At 36.6% G+C, this 19,939-nt stretch overlaps 1 protein-coding gene across 7 annotated transcripts in view; it reads right to left on the reverse strand.

Moving 5' to 3' along the window:
- LOC128216457 (FERM domain-containing protein 4A-like) overlaps window positions 1-19,939 on the reverse strand; it is a 106,926-nt gene that overhangs the window by 54,125 nt on the left and 32,862 nt on the right. For 5 of the 7 annotated variants that reach the window (XM_052923033.1, XM_052923027.1, XM_052923028.1 and 2 more), the window contains 4 exons: window positions 11,109-11,174; window positions 9,343-9,437; window positions 6,697-6,792; window positions 667-751 (listed from right to left, as the gene is read on the reverse strand). In XM_052923033.1, coding sequence (XP_052778993.1) covers window positions 667-751; window positions 6,697-6,792; window positions 9,343-9,437; window positions 11,109-11,174 — 342 coding nt within the window. Of the gene's footprint in view, window positions 1-666; window positions 752-6,696; window positions 6,793-9,342; window positions 9,438-11,108; window positions 11,175-12,737; window positions 12,863-16,759; window positions 16,963-19,939 lie in introns of those variants that run through there. The other 2 variants (XM_052923030.1, XM_052923031.1) reach the window with 2 other exon arrangements.

A 19,939-nucleotide genomic window follows, 5' to 3' on the forward strand; every position in this document is an offset into this window, starting at 1 on the left:
AGATGATCTGTCAAAATCCTAGCACAAGGATTCTACACCTGTCTTCCGAACATGTCATCACTTACAACACTTGTAAACTGTGGATTCTCTAATGAACAGAATTTATCAAATCTATCACTGAGTTTTCTTAACAAATCAAATCATGGCCAACCACTGGCAAATCATAGCTTTTGGAATTAGGGTTATCATGCCTTCAACATATTAATGAATTTGCAAAATTCTGCTAAAAACAATTTGCAGACATTTTCTATCAATGAACAAATTAGTGTCTATGATTAACATTAAACCTTTCATTTTGATAATTAGAAACAACAAATTGCTTCAGAAAATTAGCTTAACCAATGACGGCAGCTGCTCCTCTGTCCTGTATCAAACTCAGGACTACTTTTGTGCGAGGAAAACACTTTAATTTCAACCAACTGCACTTAAAATCAATAATGTCTTAAACACCATTTAACCCACAGCCACTGAAAATTTTATTATTTTTAATGAAAAACATAATTTAAATTGGTTCTGTCCACAATTTTTAAAGAGCAGCCCTTCAGTGCATTTCATAGAGACAAACACTTCGACCAAATTTCATGGAAAGTGTGTGGGTCAGGTGACCACACAAAACCTTCAACCACTTCGAGACGATCTTACCATGAAGCAGAGTTATTGATTTACCTTGAACACTTGTTGTTTGGCACAGAGGTAGAAGAGTTCCACGGTGGCAGTGTCCCGCAGCTGGATTATACTGTCAACGTAGTACCTGCAAATAGAGGACAAGATATAGTATACCACGGTGGCAGTGTCCCACAGCTGGATTATACTGTCAACATAGTACCTGCAAATAGAGGACAAGATATAGTATACCACGGTGGCAGTGTCCCACAGCTGGATTATACTGTCATCATAGTACCTGCAAATAGAGGACAAGATATAGTATACCACGGTGGCAGTGTCCCACAGCTGGATTATACTGTCAACATAGTACCTGCAAATAGAGGACAAGATATAGTATACCACGGTGGCAGTGTCCCACAGCTGGATTATACTGTCAACATAGTACCTGCAAATAGAGGACAAGATATATTATACCAGGGTGGCAGTGTCCCACAGCTGGATTATACTGTCAATATAGTACCTGCAAATAGAGGACAAGATATAGTATACCACGGTGGCAGTGTCCCGCAGCTGGATTATACTGTCAACGTAGTACCTGCAAATAGAGGACAAGATATAGTATACCACGGTGGCAGTGTCCCGCAGCTGGGTTATACTGTCAACATAGTACCTGCAAATAGAGGACAAGATATAGTATACCACGGTGGCAGTGTCCCACAACTGGATTATACTGTCAACATAGTACCTGCAAATAGAGGACAAGATATAGTATACCACGGTGGCAGTGTCCCACAACTGGATTATACTGTCAACATAGTACCTGCAAATAGAGGACAAGATATAGTATACCACGGTGGCAGTGTCCCACAGCTGGATTATACTGTCAACGTAGTACCTGCAAATAGAGGACAAGATATAGTATACCACGGTGGCAGTGTCCCGCAGCTGGATTATACTGTCAACATAGTACCTGCAAATAGAGGACAAGATATAGTATACCACGGTGGCAGTGTCCCACAGCTGGATTATACTGTCAACGTAGTACCTGCAAATAGAGGACAAGATATAGTATACCACGGTGGCAGTGTCCCACAGCTGGATTATACTGTCAATATAGTACCTGCAAATAGAGGACAAGATATGGTATACCAGGGTGGCAGTGTCCCACAGCTGGATTATACTGTCAACATAGTACCTGCAAATAGAGGACAAGATATAGTATACCACGGTGGCAGTGTCCCACAGCTGAATTATACTGTCAATATAGTACCTGCAAATAGAGGACAAGATATAGTATACCACGGTGGCAGTGTCCCGCAGCTGGATAATACTGTCAACATAGTACCTGCAAATAGAGGACAAGATATAGTATACCACGGTGGCAGTGTCCCGCAGCTGGATTATACTGTCAACATAGTACCTGCAAATAGAGGACAAGATATAGTATACCACGGTGGCAGTGTCCCACAGCTGGATTATACTGTCAACATAGTACCTGCAAATAGAGGACAAGATATAGTATACCACGGTGGCAGTGTCCCACAGCTGGATTATACTGTCAACATAGTACCTGCAAATAGAGGACAAGATATAGTATACCTCGGTGGCAGTGTCCCACAGCTGGATTATACTGTCAACATAGTACCTGCAAATAGAGGACAAGATATAGTATACCACGGTGGCAGTGTCCCGCAGCTGGATTATACTGTCAACATAGTACCTGCAAATAGAGGACAAGATATAGTATACCACGGTGGCAGTGTCCCACAGCTGGATTATACTGTCAACATAGTACCTGCAAATAGAGGACAAGATATAGTATACCACGGTGGCAGTGTCCCGCAGCTGGATTATACTGTCAACATAGTACCTGCAAATAGAGGACAAGATATAGTATACCACGGTGGCAGTGTCCCGCAGCTGGATTATACTGTCAACATAGTACCTGCAAATAGAGGACAAGATATAGTATACCACGGTGGCAGTGTCCCACAGCTGGATTATACTGTCAACATAGTACCTGCAAATAGAGGACAAGATATAGTATACCACGGTGGCAGTGTCCCACAGCTGGATTATACTGTCAACGTAGTACCTGCAAATAGAGGACAAGATATAGTATACCACGGTGGCAGTGTCCCGCAGCTGGATTATACTGTCAACATAGTACCTGCAAATAGAGGACAAGATATAGTATACCACGGTGGCAGTGTCCCACAGCTGGATTATACTGTCAACATAGTACCTGCAAATAGAGGACAAGATATAGTATACCACGGTGGCAGTGTCCCGCAGCTGGATTATACTGTCAACATAGTACCTGCAAATAGAGGACAAGATATAGTATACCACGGTGGCAGTGTCCCACAGCTGGATTATACTGTCAACATAGTACCTGCAAATAGAGGACAAGATATAGTATACCACGGTGGCAGTGTCCCACAGCTGGATTATACTGTCAATATAGTACCTGCAAATAGAGGACAAGATATGGTATACCAGGGTGGCAGTGTCCCACAGCTGGATTATACTGTCAATATAGTACCTGCAAATAGAGGACAAGATATGGTATACCACGGTGGCAGTGTCCCACAGCTGGATTATACTGTCAATATAGTACCTGCAAATAGAGGACAAGATATGGTATACCACGGTGGCAGTGTCCCACAGCTGGATTATACTGTCAATATAGTACCTGCAAATAGAGGACAAGATATGGTATACCACGGTGGCAGTGTCCCACAGCTGGATTATACTGTCAATATAGTACCTGCAAATAGAGGACAAGATATGGTATACCAGGGTGGCAGTGTCCCACAGCTGGATTATACTGTCAACATAGTACCTGCAAATAGAGGACAAGATATAGTATTCCCTTTAGCAAGATATGAAGAGGGTTCAAAGAAAAGCTAAGTTCCTGCACATCATTATGGTACACAAACACACTGCTTAATCATTTTGGCAACAGCATTTGAATAGTTGTTTAACTTACTGATTATCATGAATACATTAATTTTATAGCTCAAACTTGGTAGATTCTTATTTAAAACTTCAAACAAGTAATGTAAGAACTAATGTAAGTAGCGGGAAGCCATATCACACTGATGTCAAAGCATTTTCCCCTTTCCCGGTCTGACAACAAATTTGTGAGGTAGATATTAATTCCTAAGCGCCTGACAACTGACACCTTGCTGTAAAAGCCTTTTGGACTATTCCTGTTGTGCTGATATTTCAATGCCCCTGCAAATTCCCACGGGACATATGGATAGTCTATGCCTTTAAATAGGCACTGCAATATACATGAAATTGTTCTTCAGAAGTGCTGAAAGTAAGGCATGATGCCACAGCAGAAATGTGCAAGTCTTTATAGCTGTCATAAACAGAAGTTCAAGGAAGGCAATAGTTTGTCTAAAGGTTTGAGTAATGCTAATAGTGATGTAATAGCTGACAAGAAAAGCAATGGTTCTATCAGAAAAGGCAATATTGTGTCTTAGAGGTTAAAGCGACAGTCCGCAAAAGTAACCGTATTTCAAAAGTTTTTAATAAGTTCCACATTGTTTCAGACCGACTGAACCGCAATTATTTTTTAAAAAATCGCTTTAATAACTTAGATTTAACAAATTGAAAATTGCCGAAAGTTGCTATTTTTAGACGGCAGAAGAGAAAGTAGGTCTACGGTTTTTCCAACTACTCTTGGGGGCGATACTATTTCCCGGTCCCGGTCTCATCCGGTCCCGGTCTCCTCCGGTCTCTGTTTTATAGTAGCTATCGGGCGTGATCAAAAAGGTGTTAATGACCGCGGGGGGTAATAGGATTACAAAAGATTACAGTTGATTAAAACATTAGATATTTGATGATAATTATGTCACTATTTATTTCAAATTTTATATCAATAAAACATAAAATAAATTTAGGCAAAGATAAAAACATGAAATATGCACATGTACTGAAATTAATGTCATGAATAACAAACACACTCAATGTGTTTTTTTTTTCATATTAAATTCAGTTATAAGTAAACTATTGATAATAGTAATACAAAAAATAACAATGCTTGACTACATGTAAATCAGATATGAGTCGGATATGCAAACATGGAATTTTTCAATTGTAATCATTTATGCTTAAAAAAAATTGTCGGGGGGGGGGGGGGGGGGGGGGGGGGGGGGGGGGGGTAAACATAAAAGGAAGAACAATAACATAACATAATTTAAAAGGTGCAATTCTAAGTTATTTCATACTCTACATAAACATAAACATCAGCAACACAATCCGTTGCCTGGGGCCATAAGTTATGAACCGGGAATTATGAGACCGGATGAGACCGGATTTTACGAGGAGAGACCGGGAAATAGTATCGCCCTGCGCATGCGCAAGAACTTTGGAATCCCACTGTTTTTTCTATTTATATAACCGTTAACTCTCGGGGGCCGATAGTTAAGAAGAGATATTGAAAATGACACGAAAAACTCATTTCTAGGTCGATTTGAACCAAATTTTTTTTGGATTCGTCAGTCAGGAATGCTTATCAACACATAGATGAATTTTTTTTTTTTTTCATGGCTAATTTGCCCGATTTGCGGACTGTCGCTTTAATGCCATGCTGGAAGGAGTGTAATATCTGACAAGAAATGCAATGGCTCTGTCAGAAACAGAAATTCACGAGAGGCAATATATGTTTTACGAGGTTAAGGCAAGGCAAAAGGCTGATAATTCCTGACAAAGAATTTAATGACTAGGCTGGTGCAAGAACAACTCAATGGAGGTAATACCTGACAAGGAATGCAGTGACTAGGCTGGTGCAAGAACACCTCAATGGAGGTAATACCTGACAAGGAATGCAGTGACTAGGCTGGACCTCAATGGAGGTAATACCTGACAAGGAATGCAGTGACTAGGCTGGTGCAAGAACACCTCAATGGAGGTAATAATTGACAAGGAATGCAGTGACTAGGCTGGTGCAAGAACACCTCAATGGAGGTAATAATTGACAAGGAATGCAGTGACTAGGCTGGTGCAAGAACACCTCAATGGAGGTAATAATTGACAAGGAATGCAGTGACTAGGCTGGTGCAAGAACAACTCAATGGAGGTAATACCTGACAAGGAATGCAGTGACTAGGCTGGTGCAAGAACACCTCAATGGAGGTAATAATTGACAAGGAATGCAGTGACTAGGCTGGTGCAAGAACACCTCAATGGAGGTAATACCTGACAAGGAATGCATTTGACTAGGCTGGTGCAAGAACACCTCAATGGAGGTAATAATTGACAAGGAATGCAGTGACTAGGCTGGTGCAAGAACACCTCAATGGAGGTAATAATTGACAAGGAATGCAGTGACTAGGCTGGTGCAAGAACACCTCAATGGAGGTAATAATTGACAAGGAATGCAGTGACTAGACTGGTGCAAGAACACCTCAATGGAGGTAATACCTGACAAGGAATGCAGTGACTAGGCTGGTGCAAGAACACCTCAATGGAGGTAATACCTGACAAGGAATGCAGTGACTAGGCTGGTGCAAGAACACCTCAATGGAGGTAATACCTAACAAGGAATGCAGTGACTAGGCTGATGCAAGAACACCTCAATGGAGGTAATACCTGACAAGGAATGCAATGACTAGGCTGGTGCAAGAACAACTCAATGGAGGTAATACCTGACAAGGAATGCAGTGACTAGGCTGGTGCAAGAACACCTCAATGGAGGTAATAATTGACAAGGAATGCAGTGACTAGGCTGGTGCAAAAACAACTCAATGGAGGTTATACCTGACAAGGAATGCAATCACTAGGCTGATGCAAGAACACCTCAATGGAGGTAATACCTGACAAGGAATGCAATGACTAGGCTGGTGCAAGAACATCTCCAAGGAATGTATTGACTAGGTTTGTGCAGGAGTAATTTAAGGGAGGTAATACCTGACAAGGAACGCAATGACTAGGTTGGTACAAGAGTATTTAAAGGGAGGTAATACCTGACAAGGAATGCAATGACTAGGTTGGTACAAGAGTATTTAAAGGGAGGTAATACCTGACAAGGAACGCAATGACTAGGTTGGTACAAGAGTATTTAAAGGGAGGTAATACCTGACAAGGAATGCAATGACTAGGTTGGTGCCCTGTTTGCGAGGAAGATCATGGTCCAGGATTTTCTTTTCCTGCTGTAACCAGTTGTAATGGCCCCTGAAAAAAGATGAAAACAATAATTTAACACAACTTAAATATATATTCAATTAGTTTTAACATGTGTTAAATAGTATCTTGATTTGTTTAGTAAGGGCCAAGTTTGATGGCATTTTAGCACACTGAAGATGCCATCAACAGACCAAGGCTGTGAAAACAACTTGATTTTTTTCTTTAAACTAAAACAGTGAGCTAAATTGTAAGCAATTAAAGAGAGTTCAAACAGTTGTTGCTTCTTAAAAACCACTTATGAATGATAGTCATGTATAAAATAACTTGACCCTCAAGCCAATGTAGATATATATATATATATTGCTTTTCAGCAATTTCTTCAAAAGTGTACTAGTGTGTACAAATAAATATTTCAGGATTTTGATTATTCTTTCTCCATGTCTGTAGCAACATCTTCCTTTAAACACTTTATAACGAACTGCCACTCATTTAAACAAGTACAAGTCAGGTATTTCTTTCTCTGGTATATGCTCCTGTGGGAAAAAACCAGTGGAGAGGAATGACCATAAAACCAGGGCAAAAATAATAACATGCCACACATATATCATCCGTTAAACTGAACATACAGCCCAGTTCAGCGAGTTCATATGTGTGTTTTCTATATATATTCCATGTTCATATGTTCTCTGTGGTTTTATATGATACAGGTAATTTCATAAAACAAGCTTGAGTGTCTGGTTTCTGTCAGAGCTGTGCTGTCCATAACAAACATGATTGATGGTTCATTCATTATCGCCTTTTAGAACTCATTCAACGAATTTCAGAAATATATCTGGCCATTGATAAAAGTGTTGAAAATCGGACCAGATTTAACAATTGATTATCAGAGATGGAAAACTGATCAATGATCGATTAAGAACTGGAAGGGAGGATTTATTTTGGCAGGGAGGAAGGGGAAGGAACCCTTCTGTTTCCGTAGGAGAGATATGATGATGATGACAAAATGATATAAGTTTATGAAAATATATCATAACCAATAATGAACAAAATAATTACCGATAGTTGCCTGTATTGACCATTTTATTAGAATTGATCATCAAAACAACACTTCTTGATACTAAAGTACCTTAAGATGTTGCTGTTGTTGTTATTTCAGTCCATCAAGTGGCATAGTTCAAGAAATAATTAAGTCAAAGTTATATGACTTGCAATAAATATGCATATTGCCATTTTAAACATGTGATTCAAGTTCCATTGAAATAGTTTAAAAACTTATGAGTCATATATTCATGTTTTTGCATTGTAGCTACAACGAGCAATATCATTTATATAAAAAGTTAAGTCATTTTCATAGAAAAACTGTGCATTTAATATAATAATCAGGCAAAAATCTAAAGCAGAGTATTCAGCCTTTTTTAATAAAATAGCTTACTTAACTTTATACTTATCTCCAAATCATTTCTACATCAGAACAAATTGCAAACATTGAAGGGGGCATCTCTCTCAGACCGATATTTTTGCTATAAAAAGGTGATTTTATCAGATTTGTATCTTTATATCAAACTTCAATCTCATCCAACAGAGTTACATCTTGGTAGAAAAAAAGTGAGCAACATCTGCTCTGATACCAAATCTGCGAAACCTTGAACTTTACAAAACTTAATCAAAATGTAAAGTAAGTGCTAATTCCATTTAGACATTTTTAGAACAAGTGTGATTAGAAGTGTCAAACAAATGCAGTCATTTTTATCAAATTCAGCGATGTTTGTATACATCAACAAAAAATTTTAATTCATTTTTTATTAATACGCTAATATATTGATACAACTATAGTCCTCAACAACACATGTCTAGAAACAATCTTCCTATTGTCAAATAAATGACTCTCATTTGTAGGTTCAATTTGACAAGAGATACTTTACAATTTCTGTATCACACAAAACTGAAACATTTTATTTTTTTCTATTCTCCTTTAATAATTTTCTGACATGGCAGTAACAAGAGAACTAAATTGGAAATCTTTTCAGAATAGACATGTTTATATTTATTTCTTTTCATTTGATTGTGACTTAATCTGAAACTCATACACTCACGCTAACGTCTGTCTGCTCGTCTGCCTGCTCGGTAGAAACCAGTACAGGGGCCGTATTCAATGATCACCTAAGACTGGACTTAATTTTCAGAGTAGAATATCATCTGTGTGTTTTGATTGGACAGTAAAATTAACTGGCCAATGGACTGAATGGAATCACTGAGGCAAATCTAAGGTAAGTATAAGAACTACATTGAAGATATATCGCGCTATGTGTCCATTTCAAGAGGACATGAGAAATTTCCCCTGTAAGTGATCAAACCCACAACCTCATAGTTGAGAGGCGGACACCAGTATATAACACTAGACAAGACTCACTCTCATCCACAAGACATCAATATGAATCCTTCACTCTTTTGAGCAAAGGGAAGCAACTCTCTGTGGTACTTAACAATGATAAACAGAGTTATATGAACTATTCAAAGCTAATGTACAATATCTATATTCCCCTGAACACAACACTTTGCACCTGTATAAAAATATCTTAAATCCTATGTCGAACTTACGTTTCATCTTGGAATGCAAGTCCGAAGTATTCTTTTTCTTTAAGTTTGAAATGTGATGATACAATATCAAGCAGCTCGTATGTCAGCAGTTTGGGCTGTAAATAAATATAAATAATTCTTAAGTTATCACACAAAACATTTTATAAAAAAAGTTTTGTAATCAAAAGCATTAGTATATATTGTTATGAAACTATGTTTTTAAATGTTTTCGCATCTTTCTTTAAAACAATTTTTGCTATAACTTTTTCATTTTCTTTCATTTCAAATCTTTAATCTAATTGATAAATAAGTACACTGATAAATTTATTGCATCATACAAGATTGCTCATCTTTTAGAAGGGAAGTAAATCATGCTAGAATATTTCCATTGTGACATCTATAGTTTAAGCTTACAAGAGTTAGCCCCCTTAAAATATATTTCACTGGCAAGCATTCCAGAACATATTGGTAGGCATAATGATAATATTCAATTAACAAGAAGTGTTTTCCTTCATTTTCTTGACCTGCTATGTTTAGAAAGAACAAAGAGCCTAGGTAAACAATATAATGGTAGAAAATATAACAATCTCATAACTTTTCTGGAACATAAATACCACAAAAAGAGAAGTTTAGACAGGCAAATACAATAATGTGGTGGTTATTATAATAATTCATTGTGTTTGCATAATGACTTGTAGAAATTGTCTTATTATTGTAACAGTTTCTATAGCTTTGCATGAAAAGTAATAAATTCCAAAAATAATGTTGATTTAGGTAAGTCAAGGCAAGCAAGATTTATGAATTGTTGAGAAAATATGATTGTAAAATTAGTCTACTGATGCTTTTTTACAAATGCATTTTTAAGGTTTAAACACATTTTTTAGGTCAGGTAGAATTAAATTCATTAGGGAAGAACAGATTTTTGCAATCCTTACTTTTTCATAAGAAACCCAATAGTACATTAGTAAGCTTACACTGCAAACTTTAAACTTGATAGGCTGAAAATGTACAAAAATCTTGAAACCAAACCAAAAAGATACTCCAGATGAATTTCTCAAATTGGTAATGTCTGGCTTAAATATCTTTAAAGCCAGCGTGCATGTAAGAACCCCAAAATAACCCACTCAATATAACCAATTAATGACTGAAAAGAAAAATTTGGTGGTTGTTTTTGTCAGACACTTTCTTAATCTGGCTTCTCCCATCGGCAGTAACATGAGTATAAACACTTACAACAGTACCGCAAAATGAATGCTGATACTTATCTGTTGTTTTTTTAAATTGTACAAGATTGTGTTTGTTCTGTAGGAAACTTCATTTAAAGCTTCATTAAAATATCTTGACCAGTTTACAAGTCAAAGCGAATGTTAAGTTTTTGCCTGCCCCGGACGACAACGATTTTAGGGCTATGATTACACCACATTTTTCATAAATAAAAACAGAGGAGCTAAAATCAAAATAATAGCAAGGTACCTTTAAATCTTAAGAATAGTTTCTCTTGCTACTTCAGGAAATATTGTGTTTTAAACTGCAAATTAATTGCCTTTGTCAAGTCAAGACAAATCAAAATATTGATAAAAGTGCTTAATAGAATTTGAGTAAATATTGACAGATTTTTCGATTTTTCACTGTGAAAATTGTGCAAAGCTGCAGAATTTCTATTTATACCTTTTGGACATTTGAAATTATAACAATTTTTTTCGAAATAACTCTGTGTGTCCAGCATTGTTGACATAAATATCTTCTGAATTCCTGAAACTAAGAAAAGGATAAAAGAGTCAGCTAACCTGTATCAGGAAGTCAAGACGGCGCTCATCGGGTAACAGGATCTGACATTTTCTCCCCTCTGTCATCTGAAAATAGACAAGAAATACAATGATAATAAATAATGCCACCAGACAAACACACATGAAATCATGCATGGCAAAGCATTCATATACTCACACAGTACCAAATTGTCAAATTCACGAGCTTTATAGTTTTATGTTGACCAATTTTATCTGACAAATAAAGTGAGGAAGAAGCATTTAGTTTGAGGAAGAAGCATTTAGTTTGAGGAAGAAGCATTTGGTCTGACAATTAGTGCAAGGTAGAAGCATTTGGTTTAAGGTAGAAGCATTTGGTCTGACAAATAGTGTGAGGTAGAAGCATTTGGTCTGACAAATAGTGTGAGGTAGAAGCATCTCGTTTGAGGCAGATTTTTTTGCTCTGACAAATAGTGTGAGTTAGAAATATTTGGTTTAAAAAAATAGTTTGAGGTAAAAGCATTTGATTAAAAAAATCATAAGTTTGAGGTAGAAGCATTTGGTCTGACAAATAGTGATGTAGACGCATTTGCTTTGACCAAAAGTTTGAGGTAGAAGTATATGGTCTGAAAAATAGTTTGAGGTAAAATCATTTGGTATGACAAAAAGTGTGATGTAGAACAATTTGATTTAAAAAATAGTGTGATGCTGAACAAAATAATTTTGCCTGATAAATAGTGTGATGTAGAAGCATTTTGCCCGCCAAATTGTTTGATGTAGTGCATACCCATTTGGTCAGTCAAATAGTGAATGAAGACCCATCTGGTCCGACAAATTACTTGATGAAGAGCTTTTATGTCAAAATGCACAAGCTTCACATATTCAGATGAAATATTTCACATACTCTTCATGTTAATCCTGAAATACAAACTTCCTAGTTGCAAACCAAATTTTCATTTGATACAAATGTTTATTTAAAACTGCAGATCAAATTACCCAAATAGTAATTTAACTCTTGTAATGGCCATTCTCATAAAGATGATGATGGTGACTTAATACAACATTTATGACCTATGAGAAGACATACAAAAACACTGGAGCAGACAGAGAGACTACAGAAGAGAGACTACAGAAGAGAGACTACAGAAGCTGTCAAATGTACTTATGTAAGGTAGAAACAAGGATCCTGGTTATGCAAGAGAAATATAAGTATGTGATATCATCCAACAAACTGTGAAAATCAGTTGAGAAATTTTATATAAAACATAGATAATAATATTAGTAATAAAACAAGAGTGTCACAGAGAAAACAACCAATTGCACATCTGTTTTTTTGCTTCAATCATTTAGTATTAAAGGGGCAATAAAAAAAACCTGTATATCTATCAAAGCAAGCAATATGGGCCTTGCTATGCATGTGCATATTTCCTCAGGCCTCAGTGCAATCATGTTGACCAAGTTTTATTGAAATATCTTGAACCCTTTTTGTCTAGCCTTGATCCTATAAGTGCCAGGCTATATAACTCAGGGCCTGTCCCATCCATAATTTCCATTGTTTTATATTATTTGGCTCGACATTATGCAATTTGGTGTAATATAAGGTATTACAAGGCTTTAAATTAGGTCATACTATTGTAAAAAAATAACGAAAAACATTATTATAATGTTTACCTCAATAAAGTCCAGACCATTTTCACTAAGTTCCATCATTTTAAAGCAATTCCGATTAATGTATATGAATTTTTCGCAACAAAATTTACAAAGCACAACAATAGTATACTTGAACTGATTCACAATCCAAATTCATAACCAAGTTAGTAATCCCGCTGAAAATCTGCATTCCAACCTTAAGGCTGTTTAAAACATTTCATCTACATTTTGTACTGAGCGTAAACAGTAGTAAATAGTCATAGATGACTGCTAAGGCTTGTATGTATTTGTATGCTTCATTAAGAAACATGTATGGCTGTCATTTTATTTCATAATTGATAAGTGCCCCCGTTATAGACTTTTCTCCAATATATAAGAACAAACCATTACTTTTGTGGTCAAAGATCAATTTTCATTCTTATAAATTTCAAGTTATGATTGGAGAACTTTATAAAGGTCAATATTTTGCATTAAAGTCTTAAGAGATATATAGAAACATAACCAAAAAATGTTAAAGAAAACACTTGTGGTGTCTATTTATTTAATAATCAAGTAAAAAATTGTATAAGACTGAGTAACTCAATCAAAACAAATCAAATACATACATTTTGAAGAATGTGAAGTAATTTCAGAAGCAATTCCAATAGCCAGAAATCTCATTTTCTGCCACTGTCTGGCAGAAAATTGCAAATAAGTAAATGTTGCAATAAATCATTCATTATAATGGACGTTGCTGCATGACAAGGTACATTATAACGACCTTGAATGTAACAGTAATATTAGTGATGATAATACACTGTTGACTACTTTTTACCATATGAAATATTTATCTGAAGTATTTTCTTCACAAGGTTATTATACCATTGCATAACATGAAAACTAAGAGAAACAATCTATTTTCAGCTGAAAACAATCTTCATTTCATGTCAAAAAGCTATTTAAGCCGTCTAATCCACTAAATATCTTCAGGATGGCATTGTTAGGAGTTAAAACCATCTTGTTCATGATCTATCCCACCCTGACATGAAAATCATGAGAGTCCCAAATAATTGGTAGTCATTTGTACAATTTTATCTGAACCTAAACAGCGTTAGTTTGCCTTACAGTTTTCTAAAAGCATGGTTAATATAATGAGGTGCTCTTTATCACTTATCTTATTATCCCACTTTTGCTGGGAGAAATAACACCATTTTCATGATGTTTTTTTTTGTAACACGGACATTGTATCTCGAGATATAAGAAGGCTTTTTATTGAACATGATGGGGTGGGGCGAGTCTGGTGTTACATAAGGAGAAAACCCGGTAAACCATCAGGCATTGAGCAGAGTCAGTCTGATGAAGGAATTAACATGACGTGAATGGGACATCTGTCCTGCTTGCTCGCTTGACGTGAGTGGGAGGTTTGTCCTGCTTGGTGGCTTGATGTGAGTGGGACATTTGTCCTGCTTGTTCGCTTGACGTGAGTGAGAGATTTGTCCTTCTTGGTGGCTTGACATGAGTGGGAATTTGTCTTGCTTGCTCGCTTGGCGTGAGTCCGACATTTGTCCTGCTTGCTCGCTTGACATGAGTCTGACATTTGTCCTGCTTGCTCGCTTGACGTGAGTCCGACATTTGTCCTGCTTGCTCGCTTGACGTGAGTGGGAGATTTGTCCTGCTTGCTCGTTTGACGTGAGTGGGACATTTGTCCTGCTTGGTGGCTTGACATGAGTGGGAATTTGTCCTGCTTGATCGCTTGACGTGAGTCCAACATTTGTCCTGCTTGTTCACTTGACGTGAGTCCGACATTTGTCCTGCTTGCTCGCTTGACATGAGTCAGACATTTGTCCTGCTTGCTCGCTTGATGTGAGTCAGACATTTGTCCTGCTTGCTCGCTTGACGTGAGTCAGACATTTGTCCTGCTTGCTCGCTTGAAGTGAGTCAGACATTTGTCCTGCCTTGTGGCTTGACGTGAGTCTGTCATTTGTCCTGCCTGGTGGCTTGACGTGAGTCCGACATTTGTCCTACCTGGTGGCTTGACGTGAGTCCGACATTTGTCCAGCCTGGTGGCTTGACGTGAGTCCGACATTTGTCCTGCCTGGTGGCAATGACGTGAGTCAGACATTTGTCCTGCCTGGTGGCTTGACGTGAGTCGGACATTTGTCCTGCTTGGTCGTCCGACGTAAGTCTGACATTTGTCCTGCTTGGTCGCTTGATGTGAGTCCGACATTTGTCCTGCTTGGTCGCTTGACGTGAGTCGGACATTTGTCCTGCTTGCTCGCTTGATGTGAGTCGGACATTTGTCCTGCTTGCTCGCTTGACGTGAGTCGGACATTTGTCCTGCTTGCTCGCTTGACGTGAGTGGGACATTTGTCCTGCTCGCTTGACGTGAGTGGGACATTTGTCCTGCTTACTCGCTTGACATGAGTGGGACATTTGTCCTGCTTGGTCGCTTGACGTGAGTGGGACATTTGTCCTGCTTGGTCGCTTGACGTGAGTCAGACAATAGTCCTGCTTGGTAACTTGACGTGAGTGGGACATTTGTCCTGCTTGGTCGCTTGACGTGAGTCAGACATTTGTCCTGCCTTGTGGCTTGACGTGAGTGGGACATTTGTCCTACCTGGTGGCTTGACGTGAGTTGGAAATTCATCCTGCTTGGTCGCTTGACATGCGATCGACATTTGTCTTGCTTGATCGCATGACATGAGTGGGACATCACTTGTCGTTGATTATTTGTCAGAGGTGGTCCAAGTAATCCTACGGATTATTCAATTATGTACTATTACTTACTGACAACTCATGTATTCCATTTATTGGGCAATTGAATGGTGGTATAAAAACCAGCATCATGTTAATTATAATGTAAAAAGGGTACATTAAAGGCAAGAAACAGACATGTACCTGTGGGTTACAATGGTTTTGGTGCCTGCAGCCTCCCACCCATAAGGACATAGGTTTGAGCCCCACGTGGGGAATATTCTTTTGGCCTCTCAAAATGGAATACAGAAAACAGACTCATAGCCAGGATTCATATGAGCTCATAGCTGTTATCACAATCCAGCTATTAAACTACATGCAAAGCCCAAGGAAAATGCACAATTCCAGGAACATGTCTACCTTTTCCCGTCAATGTGACATAGCAGAGATAGAATTTTCCAATAAGCCCAGACTTGCAGCAAGTCAACAAACCTATTATATATGTATATATAGAAGACATATTCATAATCTTGCCTTTGGAGAAAACCATTACAATATATTATAGTGGAATAAAAAAGATGTCCATGAGAGAAATATACCATTTCTTAAATAACGCAAGAAATAGCAAAAGATGACTTTATTCTGGAAATTGTCACAAGCTCGGAGGAAGTGCCTCTGTATCACATACATTAACATTTATCTTTCAAATAGTCGAGGTTAAAACAGTAAACATTAGTAGTACATACATCAATACAAGCTAGGATAAGGAAATTCAATCCTATATAGTGTGACAGATGGTAAGACTTGATAGACTACATTCTCTGACATCAAACAAGGCAACGTCATATGTCACAAATGGTATTTTACCAAGAGCAAAATGAATACAAACAAGCTCCTACGTTACGTTTTCATAACGGCTGCTGATGATGAAATAAAACTATGTTGTATCAATGCTACATGAACCAATTTATTTTCTTTATATTTCCATTATACCTTATATATCATAAAAATGTGCAATGCCATTTTAAGACTCATGCAGTGCATATTGAAAATGGTGTAAAAAAACTGAGTGATTATATGAATTAATTCACCAGATTCTTGTCTAAGTGATAAAGCTAAGGGTACTTAAGCATGGTTCAGGTTCAAAAATCAGAGAAAGCTTGCTTGTTTTTTTGCTAGACTGTGTCTATTTTAAACATAGGGTTTCAACCTCAACATTTAAATAAAGTTCAATCTCTTCAAAAATTCTCACTTAGCTAATATATATATTATATATATAATATATATATCAATGTATTAAACATTGTTAAAATTTAATGAATCTTGTGTATTTTTTAATATTATTTTTTATAGCTGATAAGCCATCTTACCCAAATCTGACTGAGACGGCGTACCAACAGCTTCGGCTTGGAGCCCATCTTAACTTAAATCCAGACACATATTACACTCAAATCCATACACATATTACACTTAAATCCATACATATCTAACATATATAAACATACACATCTAAATTAAATCCAGGGTTACATCCATCTTTCACTCTTGTTGACACACTACATATAAACCACAAAGCGGACACTCCTATACTTTTTAATTCATCCACAAAAATGTTGTTTCACTTGATATTCAAGAAATATTAATATTTATCACATGTACTACATAAATAGTATGATGAATATATTTTTACATTGTCCTTCCAAACATCTAGAATTCCATACAAGCCTGAATATTAATTAACCTGTCCATATTATATACTACTGGAGTAAAATCGACTTCATGGGTTCAAGTATAATATTTTAGTATAAAAACTTTCAAATTTATCCATTTATCTGATGAACTTCGCCCGTTCACCTCAACAATTATTTTATTTTTTATTATGTATTTAAATACATAGCCTTTAACCAATTTAAAATTGAAAACATAATTAGCCTCAAGTGTGTAATTTCATTTCTTTAAATTGTTTATGTTCAAAGTCAATGCAATCAGACTTCCACATTCTGGATATCAAATAATACACCTATTCCTGTTCTCTTATATAACCTGCATATTTAAATAATTATATAACATTTTCATTTTAAACATTTAAATACTATCTTGCAGAGTTTAACATTATCATTTCCATTCAATTTCTGTATTTTAATGACAATCGTAAATTGATGTTATCAATGGATATTTCTCTGCCTTTCTTTGGTAATATGAAAATAGTAATCTAATCCTCTTGAAATATGTTTAAGTTTTTCAGTTCAAACAATGTGCAAGAGAGAATATTTCAGAATACAAGAGCATGGCAAGCAGGTTCTTTTCTCAGATGATCAAGGGACACTACCCCACAAGTATTTTACACAGAGTTATCAACTTTGTGTGAACTTATAATGTGACCCTTGATATTATAAGTTCACACAAAGTTGATAACTCTGACTAAAATACTTGTGGAGTAGTGTCCCTTGATATTATAAGTTCACACAAAGTTGATAACTCTGTCTAAAATACTTGTGGAGTAGTGTCCCTTGATATTACAAGTTCACACAAAGTTGATAACTCTGCCTTAAATACTTGTGGAGTAGTGTCCCTTGATATTTTAAGTTCACACAAAGTTGATAACTCTGTCTAAAATACTTGTGGAGTAGTGTCCCTTGATATTATAAGTTCACACAAAGTTGATAACTCTGTCTAAAAATACTTGTGGAGTAGTGTCCCTTGATATTATAAATTCACACAAAGTTGATATCTCTGTCTGAAATTACTTGATAATTACTCTGTCTAAAATACTTGTGGAGAAGTGACCCTTGATATCATAAGTTCACACAAAGTTGATAACTCTGTCTAAAATACTTGTGGAGAAGTGACCCTTGGTATCACAAGTTCACACAAAGTTGATAACTCTGTCTAAAATAATTATAAGTTCACACAAAGTTGATAACTCTGCCTAAAATACTTGTGGAGTAGTGTCCCTTGATATTGTAAGTTCACACAAAGTTGATAACTCTGTCTAAAAATACTTGTGGAGTAGTGACCCTTGATATTATAAGTTCACACAAAGTTGATAACTCTGTCTAAAATACTTGTGGGGTAGTGTCCCTTGATATCATAAGTTCACACAAACTCTGTCTAAAATAATTATAAGTTCACACAAAGTTGATAACTCTGCCTAAAATACTTGTGGAGTAGTGTCCCTTGATATTGTAAGTTCATACAAAGTTGATAACTCTGTCTAAAATACTTGTGGAGTAGTGTCCCTTGTTATTGTAAGTTCACACAAAGTTGATAACTCTGCCTAAAATACTTGTGGAGTAGTGTCCCTTGATATTGTAAGTTCACACAAAGTTGATAACTCTGTCTTTAATACTTGTGGAGTAGTGTCCCTTGATCATCTGAGGAAAGAATCTGCTTTCCATGCTCTTTTGTATTCAAAAATGTTCTCGCTTGTGGCGTAGTGTTACTTGAAACTGAATGTACAATCAACTCTAAAGCTATTAACATCTTTTTTTCTTTTTAAAAAAAAAATGACTTAATGCATTCCTATATCATTTCAAATGCATTGAGTAGCTATTGAAATATTAAATTAACACCTTGCAGTATAGTATACATTATTTTCAAGAATCCTTAACTAAATGTTTCATGTCACTAAGTCCAAAATCTGCTAAAATGTTCAACTTTTACCAAATTAATGTCCACTATACGAATTGCACACAAAAACCGCCTGAGCTGGCCTGTCCAACATGGTTTGAAAGTGACATTTTCATACAATAAATGCCTTTTGTTCCCATCAAATTGGACGCCATTCAACTCACTCTCCTTATTTCATCCTCAAAGCAGTGTACACCTCCCTGTAATCTAATGCAATTTCATACTGGACTATAAAGAGAATAATTCTATAACCTAAATAATACAGCACATCATGTTTTGGATTGTTTTGATGTAAGCCTATTTCAGGACACAATTTTCATTTTATGTTCATAAAACACTCTTGTCAACTGAAAATACCAAATTGCCACACCACAATGTCATCATACTGTCAAATTCAAACGATATGTATATAAGGTCTAGCACTCTCTCCAGCCATTTCGATTAACATACAGAACATTTCCAAGAACCACTTTTTCCAATTCATGATATTACATACTTCACAGAACATGAAAACAATCCATTGACCACAAGTATGGGTAAATCAATGCATTATAATCCCAATACAATACTTTCTCTTTCATAATATACAAAGCACATTCAAGAATAAGCATTTTCCAAGCACAGCAGCTGTTCCCCTACTCCATGTTTTATATCCCATAGCTTGCTGAATCAGCCAGGACAGACAACAATCTACATTATCTTCATGTCTCACATGTTTGTCATACCCTGAGTTACATACATACTGCATGCTGCGATAAAGGCCCAGCATCACTGTCAAACAATGACACTCTCACTTAAAGGAACACCACTAACACAGTTGTAATGCATATCTTGAATACTTCTGTTAGTTTATGTCATCTATGCTCTTTTATCTCACTTAGTTAAATTCTCACCTGTAAATTCATTGACTACTACATAAG

This window comes from Mya arenaria, chromosome 14, assembly GCF_026914265.1.
Source record: "Mya arenaria isolate MELC-2E11 chromosome 14, ASM2691426v1".
NCBI lineage: Eukaryota > Metazoa > Mollusca > Bivalvia > Myida > Myidae > Mya > Mya arenaria.